A 14,364-nucleotide genomic window follows, 5' to 3' on the forward strand; every position below is an offset into this window, starting at 1 on the left:
AGGAAAATGGACACCTACTGAAAACCCTAACTAAACTCCTGACTGACTACCAGTATGAACAGACCCCAAAGGTAGGCGAGTTCATACGCAGGATTACCTAGAGTCCTATGTAGCCCTATAGGACCCCGGTACTAATGGCAGGGACGAGACTACCTGTTCCTCCAAAAGGAAGGACGAACAGTAGTCTATTTCAGGCCTATTACAAAGAATAGGGAAATGCAACACACAGAACCCAAACAAAATACAAAGGGGAAAGGAAAGACTTAACTTCAAAGAGGCTATGGAAGTACCAGGAACTCAGCCGAGATCCAACCACATACAATTCACAGGCACAGAAGCTATAAACCACACAGCATAGTGGGAGAAGCAACTATAAATAAGGAAGGTTAAATGACCACATAAGCAACACCTGGGAGGCAAGGGGTGTGGCCATTACCAGAAACAACACAGACACTTATTGATCCACAAAAAAAACCTGTCAGATCAAACCACGTGTTGCCAGTCTCACAGATCTCCTGCCACTCACTGTCGCCGGGACGTCCATATGTCTCGGTAAGTCCATGACACATATGTAGCCAATAGAATATATGTTGGTGCATATCAATGTTCAACAATTGGACTGGTACACACTCCAGAAGAATAAACTCTATACGCCTGTGTAAAATTGGTGACATAACAAGATCCCTTAAAAGATGCAAGCACCTCTTCGGGAACAATAGAGAAGAAGACTGTAGGAGGCCAACAGGGTTTTTCCCATCAAATATATCTGTGGGAAAAATAAATGTCATGAATGTCTGATAAATGTCTTGTTGCGTCCATAAAATGGTCTCCATTACAGGGGCCCACCCCACTGTGAGCTGTGATTTGTGGTTTTGTAGCTGCAAAACTTCCAGCAAGCGGAGAGAGCAACAGGTTGGAGAACACTGCTCTAGACTCTGTGTCCTTACACATCCTCTGCCCAATAGGGCCCCAAAGAATAATAATATAAGTTTGCAAGTGGATCTTATTAAATGCATTAGATAATTATCACAATAAAACCTCAGCATGCCAGAAATAAATAGTACATTATTATGTTAGAACACTTTATAAGAGAGAACGGGAAGATAAAAAGGCAATTAAAAGTGAGATATATTTATGCCTCATAAACTGCTTAGCTGTGGTCCTAGTCAACCTGGGAGTGGAAAATAGTATAATTGTCTCCATCGACCCACCGACTCCCAGAGGTTTAATTACTACACATCTCCATTGAATACAACATACAGCCACTGTTTTAGAACAAACACAGTCGCTGTAATAAAAATGGGAAAAATTCAACAACCGGTGTTGTTATATGTTCACTTTGGTTAGACTGCCTGGTTCCTAGACCTTAGAGAGGGGTCCTCCAGGTTCTTACAGTTGATGTCCTGTCCTCAGGATAGGTCAACAATACCTGATCAACATTTCACACTCCCGCTGATCATCTGTTTTGCAGTGGATGGGATCTGTGTAGTTCTGGCACTACCCTGAAACAGCTGATCAAAGAAAGTGTGGGGTGTCGGACCCCTCCGATCTGGTATTGATGGCCTATCCTGAACATAGGCTACCAATATTACAATCCTTGATAACCCCTTTAAGAAGGGAAAAACACAAAATTACACACTTGGGAATAGGGATGAGAGAATCAATTCTAACAGATTGATTTGTCTCATTAGCAAGTTCTTAAATTTGTGAGGGGCTGTCCCCACAGGTGAAGAAACGCACGGACATGTCGCCAGGTCCTAACAATCTCGCACCTGTGCCGGATCTTCAAGTAACGATTCAAGTGCAGAGGCTCTGCTTCCGCTTCGGAAGTAGCGACTTAACACAGCGCTATCTGGAAGTGTAGTTGCGCATGCGCAGTGGCAGCAGATCCAGAGCCTCCTCAGCAGTGGCACAGGTGCGAGATTGTCAGGGCTGGACGAGATGTATGGCCTGGTCAATCAACAGGCAGGTGGGTGCTTCTTCAACCATGGGGACAGCCCCTCACAGGTGGAGAACTCTAGCTAAATCATACAATTTACTAATCCCTACTCAGGATGGTTTTGGCAGAAAATGTTCTTGCCGTTACTGCGGTCGTCTCCGGACAGATTTTTGTCTGAGGAAGGTGACAGATGGGTCAGTATTTGTTGCTGGGGAAGAAGACTTTTATGTCCCCAGCAACAGCAGATGATTGGTTTCTTGTGGAACCCATGTAACCTGCTTTTGTATATAAATTAGGTGGCTGTCTCCGTTCACCCAGTTTTAGAAGATGAGCACCCACCCTCCCTCCTATTTTAGGTAGCTGGTATTTGTTGTATTGTCCCAGACCCTACGTTAAGAGTTTTCAGGCAAAATCCCTCATTTCTTGTGTGGGCTATTCAGTTCTGATTAATGGTTGAATTTGATCCTATGGCTACACTCTGTTTTGTTTAAAGAGGTTTTTCCATTATATTTAACTATTTATTACCACCTATCCACAAGGTCGAAGGGGTAACAAACAGTATAAAATCCATTTAGCAAAATGATTTTATTTAAAGGTAACCTGTCACCTCCTAAATGCATGTAAACCCGCCAGCAGTACCTCAGGGTACTGCCCCCTTGACTTCAAGCTGACATGCAAATTAGCGCGAACGTTGTATAAAAGATCGTTTTCTGACCTTATTCAGCATCGGACTGCAGGATGAAAAGTATGATTAGTATCACACTGCGGGCTACCCTGAGGTACTGCTGGCGGGTTTACATGCATTTAGGAGGTGACAGGTTCCCTTTAATTATATCTACAAAAGGGATGTGGATCCATTGTGCCAACCAATCAGTTTGACTTTGGACTAGTGCTGAGAACATTATCCTAGCAGTCCCCTGTTTTTCACTCTTTATAACCCCTATACAGGAACCTGACTTTCACTTTAAGAGAGCCACCAGGCCGCTACCTCTTGGAATAGTCCCCGTGTAGTTGCCTGTTGACCTACAGGGCTCAGAGACACCAGGGAATAGGTAATAAACATAGAAAACAGACAGAGGTCAGGCTGGCAGAGTACGTGTGAATCCATGAAACAGTCCAAAGGTCAGGGAAGAGTCAGTATGGTGAACAGCCAATGGTCAGGTCAGGCAGCGGAGGGTCAGAATCCAGTAAACAGGCAGAGGTGAGTTCACGGGCAGACAACAATCACATCTAGCAGTATCTAGACCAGTATCAAGACCTAATTGCTTAGGCAAGCAGTGAAGTAACTAATAACTGTATAATTATATATGAGAGTTGATTAGACCGTTAGTCAAACAAATGATCAGAAACGGAATTAACCCTTACAGTACTGCAGGAAAAAGTCTCTCTAATACACACACACAGGAAGAGGCTTTGCACCCAGAGGAGTCTGGCAGCTTTGCAGAAACTAGGTGAATGACATGACACCTGTGCCCACCCTGGAGAGCAGGTTGGCGGCGAGTATGGAGCACCGACAAGATCGGGGTAAATTATAATTGTTTGGTGTAAATTTTTCCTACCTTTACAGCACTTATTTTTTTAGCTTGCTTTGAGCGAATATTTAGCACATTTTGATGCACTCTGTCACATTTTAAGCCAATCCCCTTCCCGCTAAGCCATCCCCCTTTATGCTAAACCATGCCCCCTTGTTTAGTGAGCCACAAAAACTCTCTAAAACACCTAATAAATGTGGTGAAAGGCATAAGCACCAGATTTTTTGGACAAGTTGAATTCTGGCACATTTAATTTCATAAATTACTCCCAATCACTGTACATAAAAGCTACTGAAAAGAAGTCTTACCATCAGTAGCCTGGAAGCTGTACACTAGTCCCAAAGCAAGATATCCTTTAGCGAGTGATTCTCCAGCTTCTTCTCCCATCTCTGTTACTTGTTTTGCAAATTTTTCTCCTTCATCCAACTGCAAGACAATACATCAAAACTTGAGCACAGCCATAGATGAAAGAAAATCTTACAGTGCATGTCAATTTATATAGAAATATATACAGCACTGCTGCTTGGTGGTTGGCACTGTTTCCTTGCAGCACTGTATTGGGGTTGCTGCTGGAAAGTAATCCAAGAGAGAATCCTTCTCCAAGAAGACACCATTCCTGTGAGTGAAAGCTGCCAGAAAAGTAACTTTACTGGGAAACAATCACTAGGGGAAAGAAACATTGAATTATTACAGCAGGTTGAGGTTCTTTTGTTCCTTTTTCTTTCTCTTTCCTCCTCCTTTTTCAATATGGCGTTATTTGGATGTAGTTGGGATATTTTATAAATATTTGTAATATGGTCAGAAAAAAAAAAAGGTTGAGGACCATTTAAAAGGTGAATGGACTAAGTCAGTAAAGGTAACGCACGCCTACTGCTTCAGACTTTACTACCCATGGTTTGGGTTATATTGGCCATCCCATCTAGGACTGCACCCAGCAGTTGGGAACAGCAGAGAGATACTGAGAATGATTGCACGCTTTGGATATTTGAGAAGATTGCATGGATTTATAGAGATGGAAAGACTCAGGGAGGACCACTATTATAATAGCCACCTCCTATAAACACGTTGGGAAAAGCCTGCTTGGTGAAATACTCTAGAGCTGTGCCTACTACTTCTGTTTGCACTGTGACACCCATCATTTATTGAGTAAAGCAGAGACTTTATTTTGCTTTAATCAAAATGGCCTGGCCATTGGTCTCCACATCTGAGATCACCTCCTGCTTTCCTGCCTTGCACTTCTTGCTTGACAGGTTGAGGTGAGATGACTATAAGGGAACCTGGACTTGTCAGTCAAGAAGAGGGAGGGGCTGGCAGAGGAAACAGCAAAAGCACAGGAGCACAAAGTGCCTTGGGCCTGCCCTTGGTGCACTGAAATGCTCATTTGCAGAATGAAGCAATGGATCATTAAGTGAAAAGTATCATTACATTCAGCTGAGATAGACCCTACAAGGCATTCTGCCTGGGTTATCAGTGAATTTCCTAGTGAAACAAGAGAAAAGTCAGCCAAACATGTTGATTACAGTATCTTATGAGTACGGGGGTGTGCCAACTCTCCTCTGACATGTTGAATTTACAAGATATAATAGGCCAAAAGTTTCTGGCAGTGGCTTACTCCACTCTCCACAAACTTCTTGGCAAACTTGGAGGAACAGCTGCTGGCTGAATGGGCCTTCAGCCAACAGTTATAGAAGGTGTGTGGCCACCTGAAAAAGTCTGATTAAATTCCATAAAAACTGTCCTGAACAGCAAAGTAATTAGCTGCAAATCAATCTCAAATTGGGTTGTCATCTGCCTGATCTTTTCAGCCCATTACTGTGTTGGAACCTGGGCCTACTGAGGAGTACTGTGATCAGCCAGTCAGACCCAGGAATGGTCAGCAGGGTCGGACCCAAGTGGGAATTGTGTATAGTGAAGTGTAATTGATAGAACCTAAAAATATCTGGGACACCAAGGGGCACAGGTTCATGGGGGAAGAGGAGCAATTTACAATTGAAAATGGTGATCACAGGCCTGAAACAATCGGGACACAGGGTACGCGCACCTGCTGGCTGGGCCCAGCGATGCACTAGGTTGTTGGCTGACATGCATTTCAATACCTTGTAATCAATGATCATTTTCCCAACAAGCACATAAAAAGATACTGAATGTACGTGAGCAATGACTGTTTATGTAACAGTCGTGTCTATTAATGAGCTTTTTCACATGATGCAGGAAGCCGACATCACATGAACACAATTACATTTATTATTCTGAACTAGGCGCGCTGCTTTGTGTGAATCTAACCAGAAATTGTAAGGTACGTGTTTAGAAACATTTGCATTGCCTTCAGTGCTATACTATTACACCCTATGCTGCTTATAAAATAATTATGGTGTAGCACATCTCCTTTGTATTGGCTCAGCTCCCCCTCACTTATAATTTTGAGAATTCTGTTGGATGGATGGAAATACTTTTTAATACCAATCACTATCTACATCACAGAAGTCATGTTCAAATGAGCAGGTTATAAAAAAATGGTTTATATATATATATATATATATATATATATATATATATATATATATATACATATACAGTGGATATAAAAAGTCTACACACCCCTGTTAAAATGTCAGGTTTCTGTGCTGTAAAAAAAATTAGACAAAGATAAATCATTTCAGAACTTTTTCCACCTTTAATGTGACCTATAAACTGTACCACTCAATAGGAAAACAAACTGAAATCTTTTAGGTGGAGGGAAGAAAACAAAAAAAATAATAATAATGTGGTTGCATAAGTGTGCACACCCTCTTATAACTGGGGATGTAGCTGTGTTCAGAATTAAGCAATCACATTCAAAATCATGTTAAATAGGAGTCAGCATACACCTGCCATCATGTAAAGTGCCTCTGATTAACCCCAAATAAAGTTCAGCTGCTGTACAACTCAATTGAAAAACTAACTGAAATCTTTTAGGTAGAGGGAAGAAAAAAATATAAAAATAAAATAATATGGTTGCATAAGAGTGCACACCCTTAAACTAATACTTTGTTGAAGCATATTTTGATTTTATGACAGCACTCAGTCTTTTTGGGTATGAGTCTATCAGCATGGCACATTTTGACTCGGCAAAAACACTCCAAATCTGTCAGATTGCGAGGGCATCTCCTGTGCACAGCCCTCTTCAGATCACCCCACAGATTTTCAATCTGATTCAGGTCTGGGCTCTGGCTGGGCCATTCCAAAACTTTAATCTTCTTCTGGTGAAGCCATTCCTTTGTTGATTTGGATGTATGCTTTGGGTCGTTGTCATACTGAAAGATGAAGTTCCTCTTCATGTTCAGCTTTCTAGCAGAAGCCGGAAGGTTTTGTGCCAATATTGACTGGTATTTGGAACTGTTCATAATTCCCTCTAGCTTAACTAAGGCCCCAGTTCCAGCTGAAGAAAAATAGCCCAAAGCATGATGCTGCCACCACCATGCTTCACTGTGGGTATGGTGTTCTTTTGGTGATGTGCAGTGTTGTTTATGGGCCAAACATATCTTTTGGAATTATGGACAAAAAGTTCAACCTTGGTTTCATCAGACCATAACACCTTTTCCCACATACTTTTGGGAGACTTCAGATGTGTTTTTGCAAAATGTAGCCTGGCTTGGATGTTTTTCTTCGTAAGAAAAGGCTTTCGTCTTGCCACTCTACCCCATAGCTCAGACATATGAAGAAAACATGAGATTGTTGTCACATGTACCACACAGCCAGTACTTGCCAGATATTCCTGCAGCTCCTTTAATGTTGCTGTAGGCCTCTTGGTAGCCTCCCAGACCAGTTTTCTTCTCATCTTTTAACCAATTTTGGAGGGACATCCAGTTCTTGGTAATGTCACTGTTGTGCCATATTTTCTCCACTTGATGATGACTGTCTTCACTGTGTTCCATGGTATATCTAATGCCTTGGAAATTCTTTTGTACCCTTCTCCTGACTGATACCTTTTAACAATGAGATCCCTCTGATGCTTTGGAAGCTCTCTGTGGACCATGGCTTTTGCTGTGGGATGCGAGTAAGAAAATTTCAGGAAAGACCAACTAGAGCAGCTGAACTTTATTTGGGGTAAATCAGAGGCACTTTAAATGATGGCAGGTGTATGCTGACTCCTATTTACCATGATTTTGAATGTGATTGCTTAATTCTGAACACAGCTACATCCCCAGTTATAAGAGGGTGTGCACACTTATGAAACCACATTATTATTATTATTATTTTTTTCTTTATTCCACCTAAAATAGTTCAGGTTGTTTTTCAATTGAGTTGTACAGTTTATAGGTCACATTAAAGGTGGAAAAAGTTCTGAAATGATTTATCTTTGTCAAGTTTTTTTTACATCACAGAAATCTGACATTTTAACAGAGGTGTGTAGACTTTTTATATCCACTCTATATATATATATATATATATTTATATTACTTTAAAAGGGGTTATCCGATGAAAAGGATTCCTATGCATGCAAACAATAGGGCAATGTAAATAAAGTATTACTGCAATATGCATGCAATAAAAATATTGTTAGGTTTATCTGTACATTACATTTTCCTTTCTTGTAGAGCCCCCTGCTGTTTACTCTTCTGGTCGATTCTGAACTCTCTCCATCCTCTTCTCTTGGGCACTTTTCATTAACTTGTCTCTAGTTGTATCTCTCTCTAGACAGCGGAGTAGGACATTGGGGGGGGGCTTAAATACCATTTTTCTATTTATTAGTGGAATGGCTGTGACTGTGTGCGACTATTTTCTATGCAGAGGAGGAAGGGGTTAACAAGGGTTGACTGCAATACGCTCCAGGGAGATGCAGGTACTTGAATGTTACTTTCGACAAGCTGATGACCATCCACAGAAAGGGAAGAAACCGGAGCTGCAGAAGGGTGAGTAAAAAGCTAAGAGCAACTGTTTTTAGTTAAAATGATGGTGTGCATTACTATATATATATATAAATATACAGTACAGACCAAAAGTTTGGACACACCTTCTCATTCAAAGAGTTTATTTTATTTTCATGACTATGAAAATTGTAGATTCACACTGAAGGCATCAAAACTATAAATTAACACATTTGGAATTATATGCATAACAAACAAGTGTGAAACAACTGAAAATATGTCATATTCTAGGTTCTTCAAAGTAGCCACCTTTTGCTTTGATTACTGCTTTGCACACTCTTGGCATTCTCTTGATGAGCTTCAAGAGGTAGTCCCCTGAAATGGTTTTCACTTCACAGGTGTGCCCTGTCAGGTTTAATAAGTGGGTTTTCTTGCCTTATAAATGGGGTTGGGACCATCAGTTGTGTTGAGGAGAAGTCAGGTGGATACACAGCTGATAGTCCTACTGAATAGACTGTTAGAATTTGTATTATGGCAAGAAAAAAGCAGCTAAGTAAAGAAAAACGAGTGGCCATCATTACTTTAAGAAATGAAGGTCAGTCAGACAGCCGAAAAATTGGAAAAAACTTTGAAAGTAAGGGCTATTTGACCATAAAGGAGAGTGATGGGGTGCTGCGCCAGATGACCTGACCTCCACAGTCACCGGACCTGAACCCAATTGAGATGGTTTGGGGTGAGCTGGACCGCAGAGTGAAGGCAAAAGGGCCAACAAGTGCTAAGCATCTCTGGGAACTCCTTCAAGACTGTTGGAAGACCATTTCAGGGGACTACCTCTTAAAGCTCATCAAGAGAATGCCAAGAGTGTGCAAAGCAGTAATCAAAGCAAAAGGTGGCTACTTTGAAGAACCTAGAATATGACATATTTTCAGTTGTTTCACACTTGTTTGTTATGTATATAATTCCACATGTGTTAAAGAGGGCCTTTCACCAGAATAAAACATCTAAACTAACTATACAGACATGTAGAGCGGCGCCCAGGGATACCCCTGCACTTACTGTTATACCTGGGCGCCGCTCCGTTCGCTCGGTATAGCCTCCGGTATCTTCATAGTTAGGCTCCACCCAGGGGAACCTGACGGCGTCTCATTCTCCCATGCTGTAGCGCTGGCCAATCGCAGAGCTCAGCTCATAGCCTGAGAGAAAAAAAAACCTCTCAGGCTATGAGCTGAGCGCTGCGATTGGCCAGCGCTACAGCATAGGAGAAAGAGACGCCGTCAGGTTTCCCTGGGTGGAGCCTAACTATGAAGATACCGGAGGCTATACCGGGAGAACGGAGCGGCGCGCAGGGATAACAGTAAGTGCAGGGGGATCCCTGGGCGCCGCTCTACATGTCTGTATAGTTAGTTTAGATGTTTTATTCTGGTGAAAGGTCCTCTTTAATTCATAGTTTTGATGCCTTCAGTGTGAATCTGCAATTTTCTTAGTCATGAAAATAAAGAAAACTCTTTGAATGAGAAGGTGTGTCCAAACTTTTGGTCTGTACTGTATATTTCATGGGATGACTCTTGAAAAGGGTTTTCCGAGACTTTACTACTGATGACCTACTCTACTGTCAGCAGTTTTGTACCTATGACAGTGGCAGACCTGTTACATGTGCGCTTGGCCGCTGAAGGCATCTGTGTTGGTCCCATGTTCATATGTGCCCGCATTGCTGAGAAAAATTATGTTTAAATATATGCAAATGAGCCTCTGGGAGCAACAGGGGCGTTGCTGTTACACCTAGAGCAGTGATGGTGAACCTTTTAGGGACCGAGTGCCCAAACTGCAGCCCAAACACTTTCATTGTCCATCCTTTTTATCATGACCAGATATCTATAAAAGGAGACTCTTAGTAAATCACTGCTGACCACTGAGGAAGGGGGATTAACCCCAAAACGAGTCTGATGAATAGCAGTGAAATAACTTATAATAAGAACATTGTTTATACCCCGCTAATTCCGAACATCTCGGTGCTACATACAAAAAGCTGTTCATCTGTCTCCAGCCTTAAGTCTCTGATCTGGGAGCAGTATATTACTTGAACACGTGGGACGCCGAGGAGTGACACACGAGTGAACCCACCAGCTTAGCGCTGCGATCGGCAGCCGCGCAACACCCAGACGGGCTGGGAAGAGACTGGCGGAGAATTGAGACCACATGGGACACCACAGAGTCTCACCGAGTAAAAGGCAAACACGCAAACCAGCGGGAAGCAGAATACAGCCACAATTCAAGTGAAAAGATACCAAAGCTGCAGGAGCGGTAACATATCCAAAACACACACAGTATTAAATTGTGATGCATTTGGAGGCGTCAATAACTACATATTGGATGACAATATAACCATTAGGACTGATATCAGGACTCATAAGACAGAAGGAGTGCTATCATCATTTTGACCATACAGACAGTGTGGTGACACTATCAAATATAGCACAATTATTTCAACTTAATATGTGGATATTTGATACAACTGTTATTTTCCAAGCTTATTAAAATAACAGAAAAAGGAATCCATATCACCGGACTCACGTGAGTGATGTTACAGCTGCCGGCTGCTCCGCCTGCTACAGGAGCTTGATAGTAAGTGGTAGTACACGGGATAGCGCTACTTTAACTAAAGTTAAGAAGAGTTTAAGGATTACAGTTTACATATGAATACTTCTGTAAGCGGCATGGCCTGGTGCACGAGTACACTGACTGCACCGGGCCACGCCGCGATTCCAGCAGTTGCCGGCCTCCAGCCCCTCCTCCCTCCCCCTGATACATCGCTGCGCTGTGCAGCATCGCAGCCGGCGATGTATCAGTGTTAGCGATGTTAAAATGGCAGCATTCGCCCCATAAGAAGCACTGCCGTTTTCCCCCCACTTTTGGCGAAAAATACATTATATCTCTAATTCATGGGATGACTCCTGAAAAGGGTTTTCCGAGACTTTACTACTGATGACCTAGTTTACTGTCAGCAGATTGTACCTATGACACTGGCTGACCTGTTACATGTGCGCTTGGCAGCTGAAGACATCTGTGTTGGTCCCATGTTCATATGTGTCCGCATTGCTGAGAAAAACTATGTTTTAATATATGCAAATGAGACTCTAGGAGCAACGGGGGCGTTGCTGTTACACCTAGAGCAGTGATGGTGAACCTTTTAGGGAATGAGTGCCCAAACTGCAGCCCAAAACCCACTTATTTATCGCAAAGTGTCAACACAGCAATTTAACCTGAATGTGACAGTCCAATATACAGTAGTATATCTTCCATGTACTTTATCATTTAGCTATAATAACCTGCCTACATTCAATGCGCTGCCTGTGCTGTTCATACTGCGCCCTGCGCTGATGAATGGCAGGAAAAGTCTAAGGCATATTGGCACACCATATACTTTTTCCAGGGTACGGGTGTCCACAGAGAGGGCTCTGAGTGCCGCCTCTAGCACTCGTGCCATATGTTCGCCACCACTAACTAGAGGCTCTGCTCTCTCTGCAACTGCCGTGTCCTCTACACTTTGACAGGGCCAGGCAGTGTAAACGTGATCATGTCTGGCCCTGACTTTTCCTAAATCAATCAAAGTGCAGAGGGCGCAGCCTTTGCAGAGAGAGCTGAGCCCCTAGGTGTAACGGCAACACCCCTTTTGCTCCTAGAGGCTCATTTGCATATTTTAAAACCTCATATTTCTCAGCAATGCGGACACATATGAACACGGGACCAACACAGATGTCTTCAGCTGCCAAGTGCACATGTAACAGGTCAGCCAGTGTCATAGGTGCAAATCTGCTGACAGATGCCCTTCAACGTGAGTCTATTACTTCATATGAATGTAGAGCATGTGTGGTATGGGAATACTTAGCTCTGGGCAGCACAAGCAAGTTTGGGTAATAGCTGGCATAGCAAACGCAGCTGTCTGACTTTACTAGCCCAGAAACAGAAGTCATCTATACCCTTTATGAGGTTACAAGACGCCCTTACTGCTATTATAGTACAATACACAGGGGTCATTTAGACGTCCTGGGTTGTTCACCTGACCATCAATGACTCCACATGCCACAATATCATATGATGACACGTAGTACAGAAACCTTATACGTTATAAAATATATTAATTTATATAATTAATTCAATGTGGAAAGATCTTTAGCAGTTAGGCTGCCATATAGTGAGTTATTCCTTTACTGTATACCTACCAAGTACAGGGCCGTACATTGTTTAGTGGCAGTATTTGGCTGTACCTTAAAAGGGGTTCTCCCATGAAAAATATTCTACAGTTTTCAAACCAGCACCTGGATCTGAATACTTTAGTAATTACATGACTAAGTCAATAAAATGTATCTGTAGCGCTCCACCTGCTGTTTTTTTTATTTTTTATTTCTTTGTCCAACTCGCTGAGATGGCCAAACATGCTCAGTATTATCCTTTAATCGCCTCCTGAGCTGTGATAGGGAGAGAGCTGCCGCAGTGATAGGGAGAGAGCTGCTGAGCTGTGATAGGGAGAGAGCTGCTGAGCTATGATAGGGAGAGAGCTGCCGCAGAAAGGACATGTCCTCTGAGCTGCAGCAGCAAGGCACTCACCTTGAGCTGCCTGTAAGTAATGAATGGGGTGATCTCCAGGTCCATGTGAAGTACAGGGCTGGTTCTAGCTTTGTTAGAATGAGATTGCCATGTTCTATATGATGTCTGATTTTCATTTTTTACATTAATCATGGGATAACCCCTTTAAACAAAGAACTCAAACCAGTCATATTGCCCTTTTCTCCTAGAAGGGACAGAGTTGGGGAAAATAAGCACTGTGTACTCTGTGCCAGATGGTGTGACCAAGGGCTATTAGAATTCCCTGTCTAATCCATATATGCCATTTTCTGAAAGTAATCTAACATTTATAAATTAGCGGTACCATTCTTCCATATCACGCACTGTTTGCACTGCAGCTTTTGAGGCCATTTTCATGGAGGTCTTCCTGTAAAATGGAAGGTGCAAATGTAACCATAAAATAGAGATATGTGTCACATTTCGGGGAAGATGTCTAATGATTATGTTTTTCATTCGCGAAATGTAACTCAGAGAGGGAATCCGAGATTGTAGAGAAGTCCCACCTGCCAGCTTAATAAAGTTATAACCAGCTCCCCACTGAAATATATAACTAATTGTTGAATTATAAAAGACTGTATTAAGGTGTAAGCCTTAGATTTTCCCAGACCCTCGAATGTTCAACTTGGGACAAAAACTTTTGCTTCCAAATGTTCCACTTAATTTACCAAGGCCATTAACGGTATACGTTAATAAATTGAACATTAAATATTAACGTGATTTAGCTGTAGAAGTCTATGTACCATATTAACTGCTGTAAGTACTAGATGCAATTACCTTGGCTCCTCGGGTCCCATGGCCACACTGAAGTATTGTATCAGTCAGATAAATCACCATTTATCAGAATGTTATTTTAGGTCCAAAAGTCTGTGCTAATTGAGAATGGGGCTATGTTTTCCAGATACACAACTCAAAATCCCCTGCATAGCCATAGATACAAATGATAAAATGCTGAATGCCCGCAGCCACCACTAGGGGGAGTTTAGAAGCTACTACGCTCCTTCTACTAGGAACATTACTCATTGAACAACTACAACTTCCATTGTTGCCTTCACTACTACTCTCCTACTCCCCTTGCCCTGTGTGCTGCTGTTTAGCTGTTTCTAATTGCTAATCAGCTTCTGCTATAACACTGTGCTGATTAACTCATTTCCTTACCAGAGCAACTAGGTTTATAACCTGTTAAGTTCCTTGCTATGGTGTACTGTTTTCAATTGTCTGCCTGTGTACTGACCTGTGTCTGTTTTACCATTGTGATCCTCCGCTGCCAGCCCTGACCTTGGACCAGTTTCTCATATTTGCACAAACTGGTCTGCCCTGACCTCGGCCTGTTTATATGTGTTTTGCCTGTTCCTTCGGTGCCTTGCACAGGTGTCTCTGATCCTCATGGGTCAGCTGTCAACCAAACTGGGACCACTCCAGGAGG

At 42.4% G+C, this 14,364-nt stretch overlaps 1 protein-coding gene across 2 annotated transcripts in view; it reads right to left on the minus strand.

The window, feature by feature from the left end:
* The window catches only part of TTC7A (tetratricopeptide repeat domain 7A), a 405,257-nt gene that overhangs the window by 199,991 nt on the left and 190,902 nt on the right, over positions 1–14,364 (minus strand). For both annotated transcript variants that reach the window (XM_040430310.1, XM_040430311.1), the window contains exon 12: positions 3,780–3,897. In XM_040430310.1, coding sequence (XP_040286244.1) covers positions 3,780–3,897 — 118 coding nt within the window. The remainder of the gene's footprint in view (positions 1–3,779; positions 3,898–14,364) is intronic.

The sequence above is a fragment of the Bufo bufo genome, chromosome 4, assembly GCF_905171765.1.
Source record: "Bufo bufo chromosome 4, aBufBuf1.1, whole genome shotgun sequence".
Classification (NCBI taxonomy): Eukaryota; Metazoa; Chordata; class Amphibia; order Anura; family Bufonidae; genus Bufo; species Bufo bufo.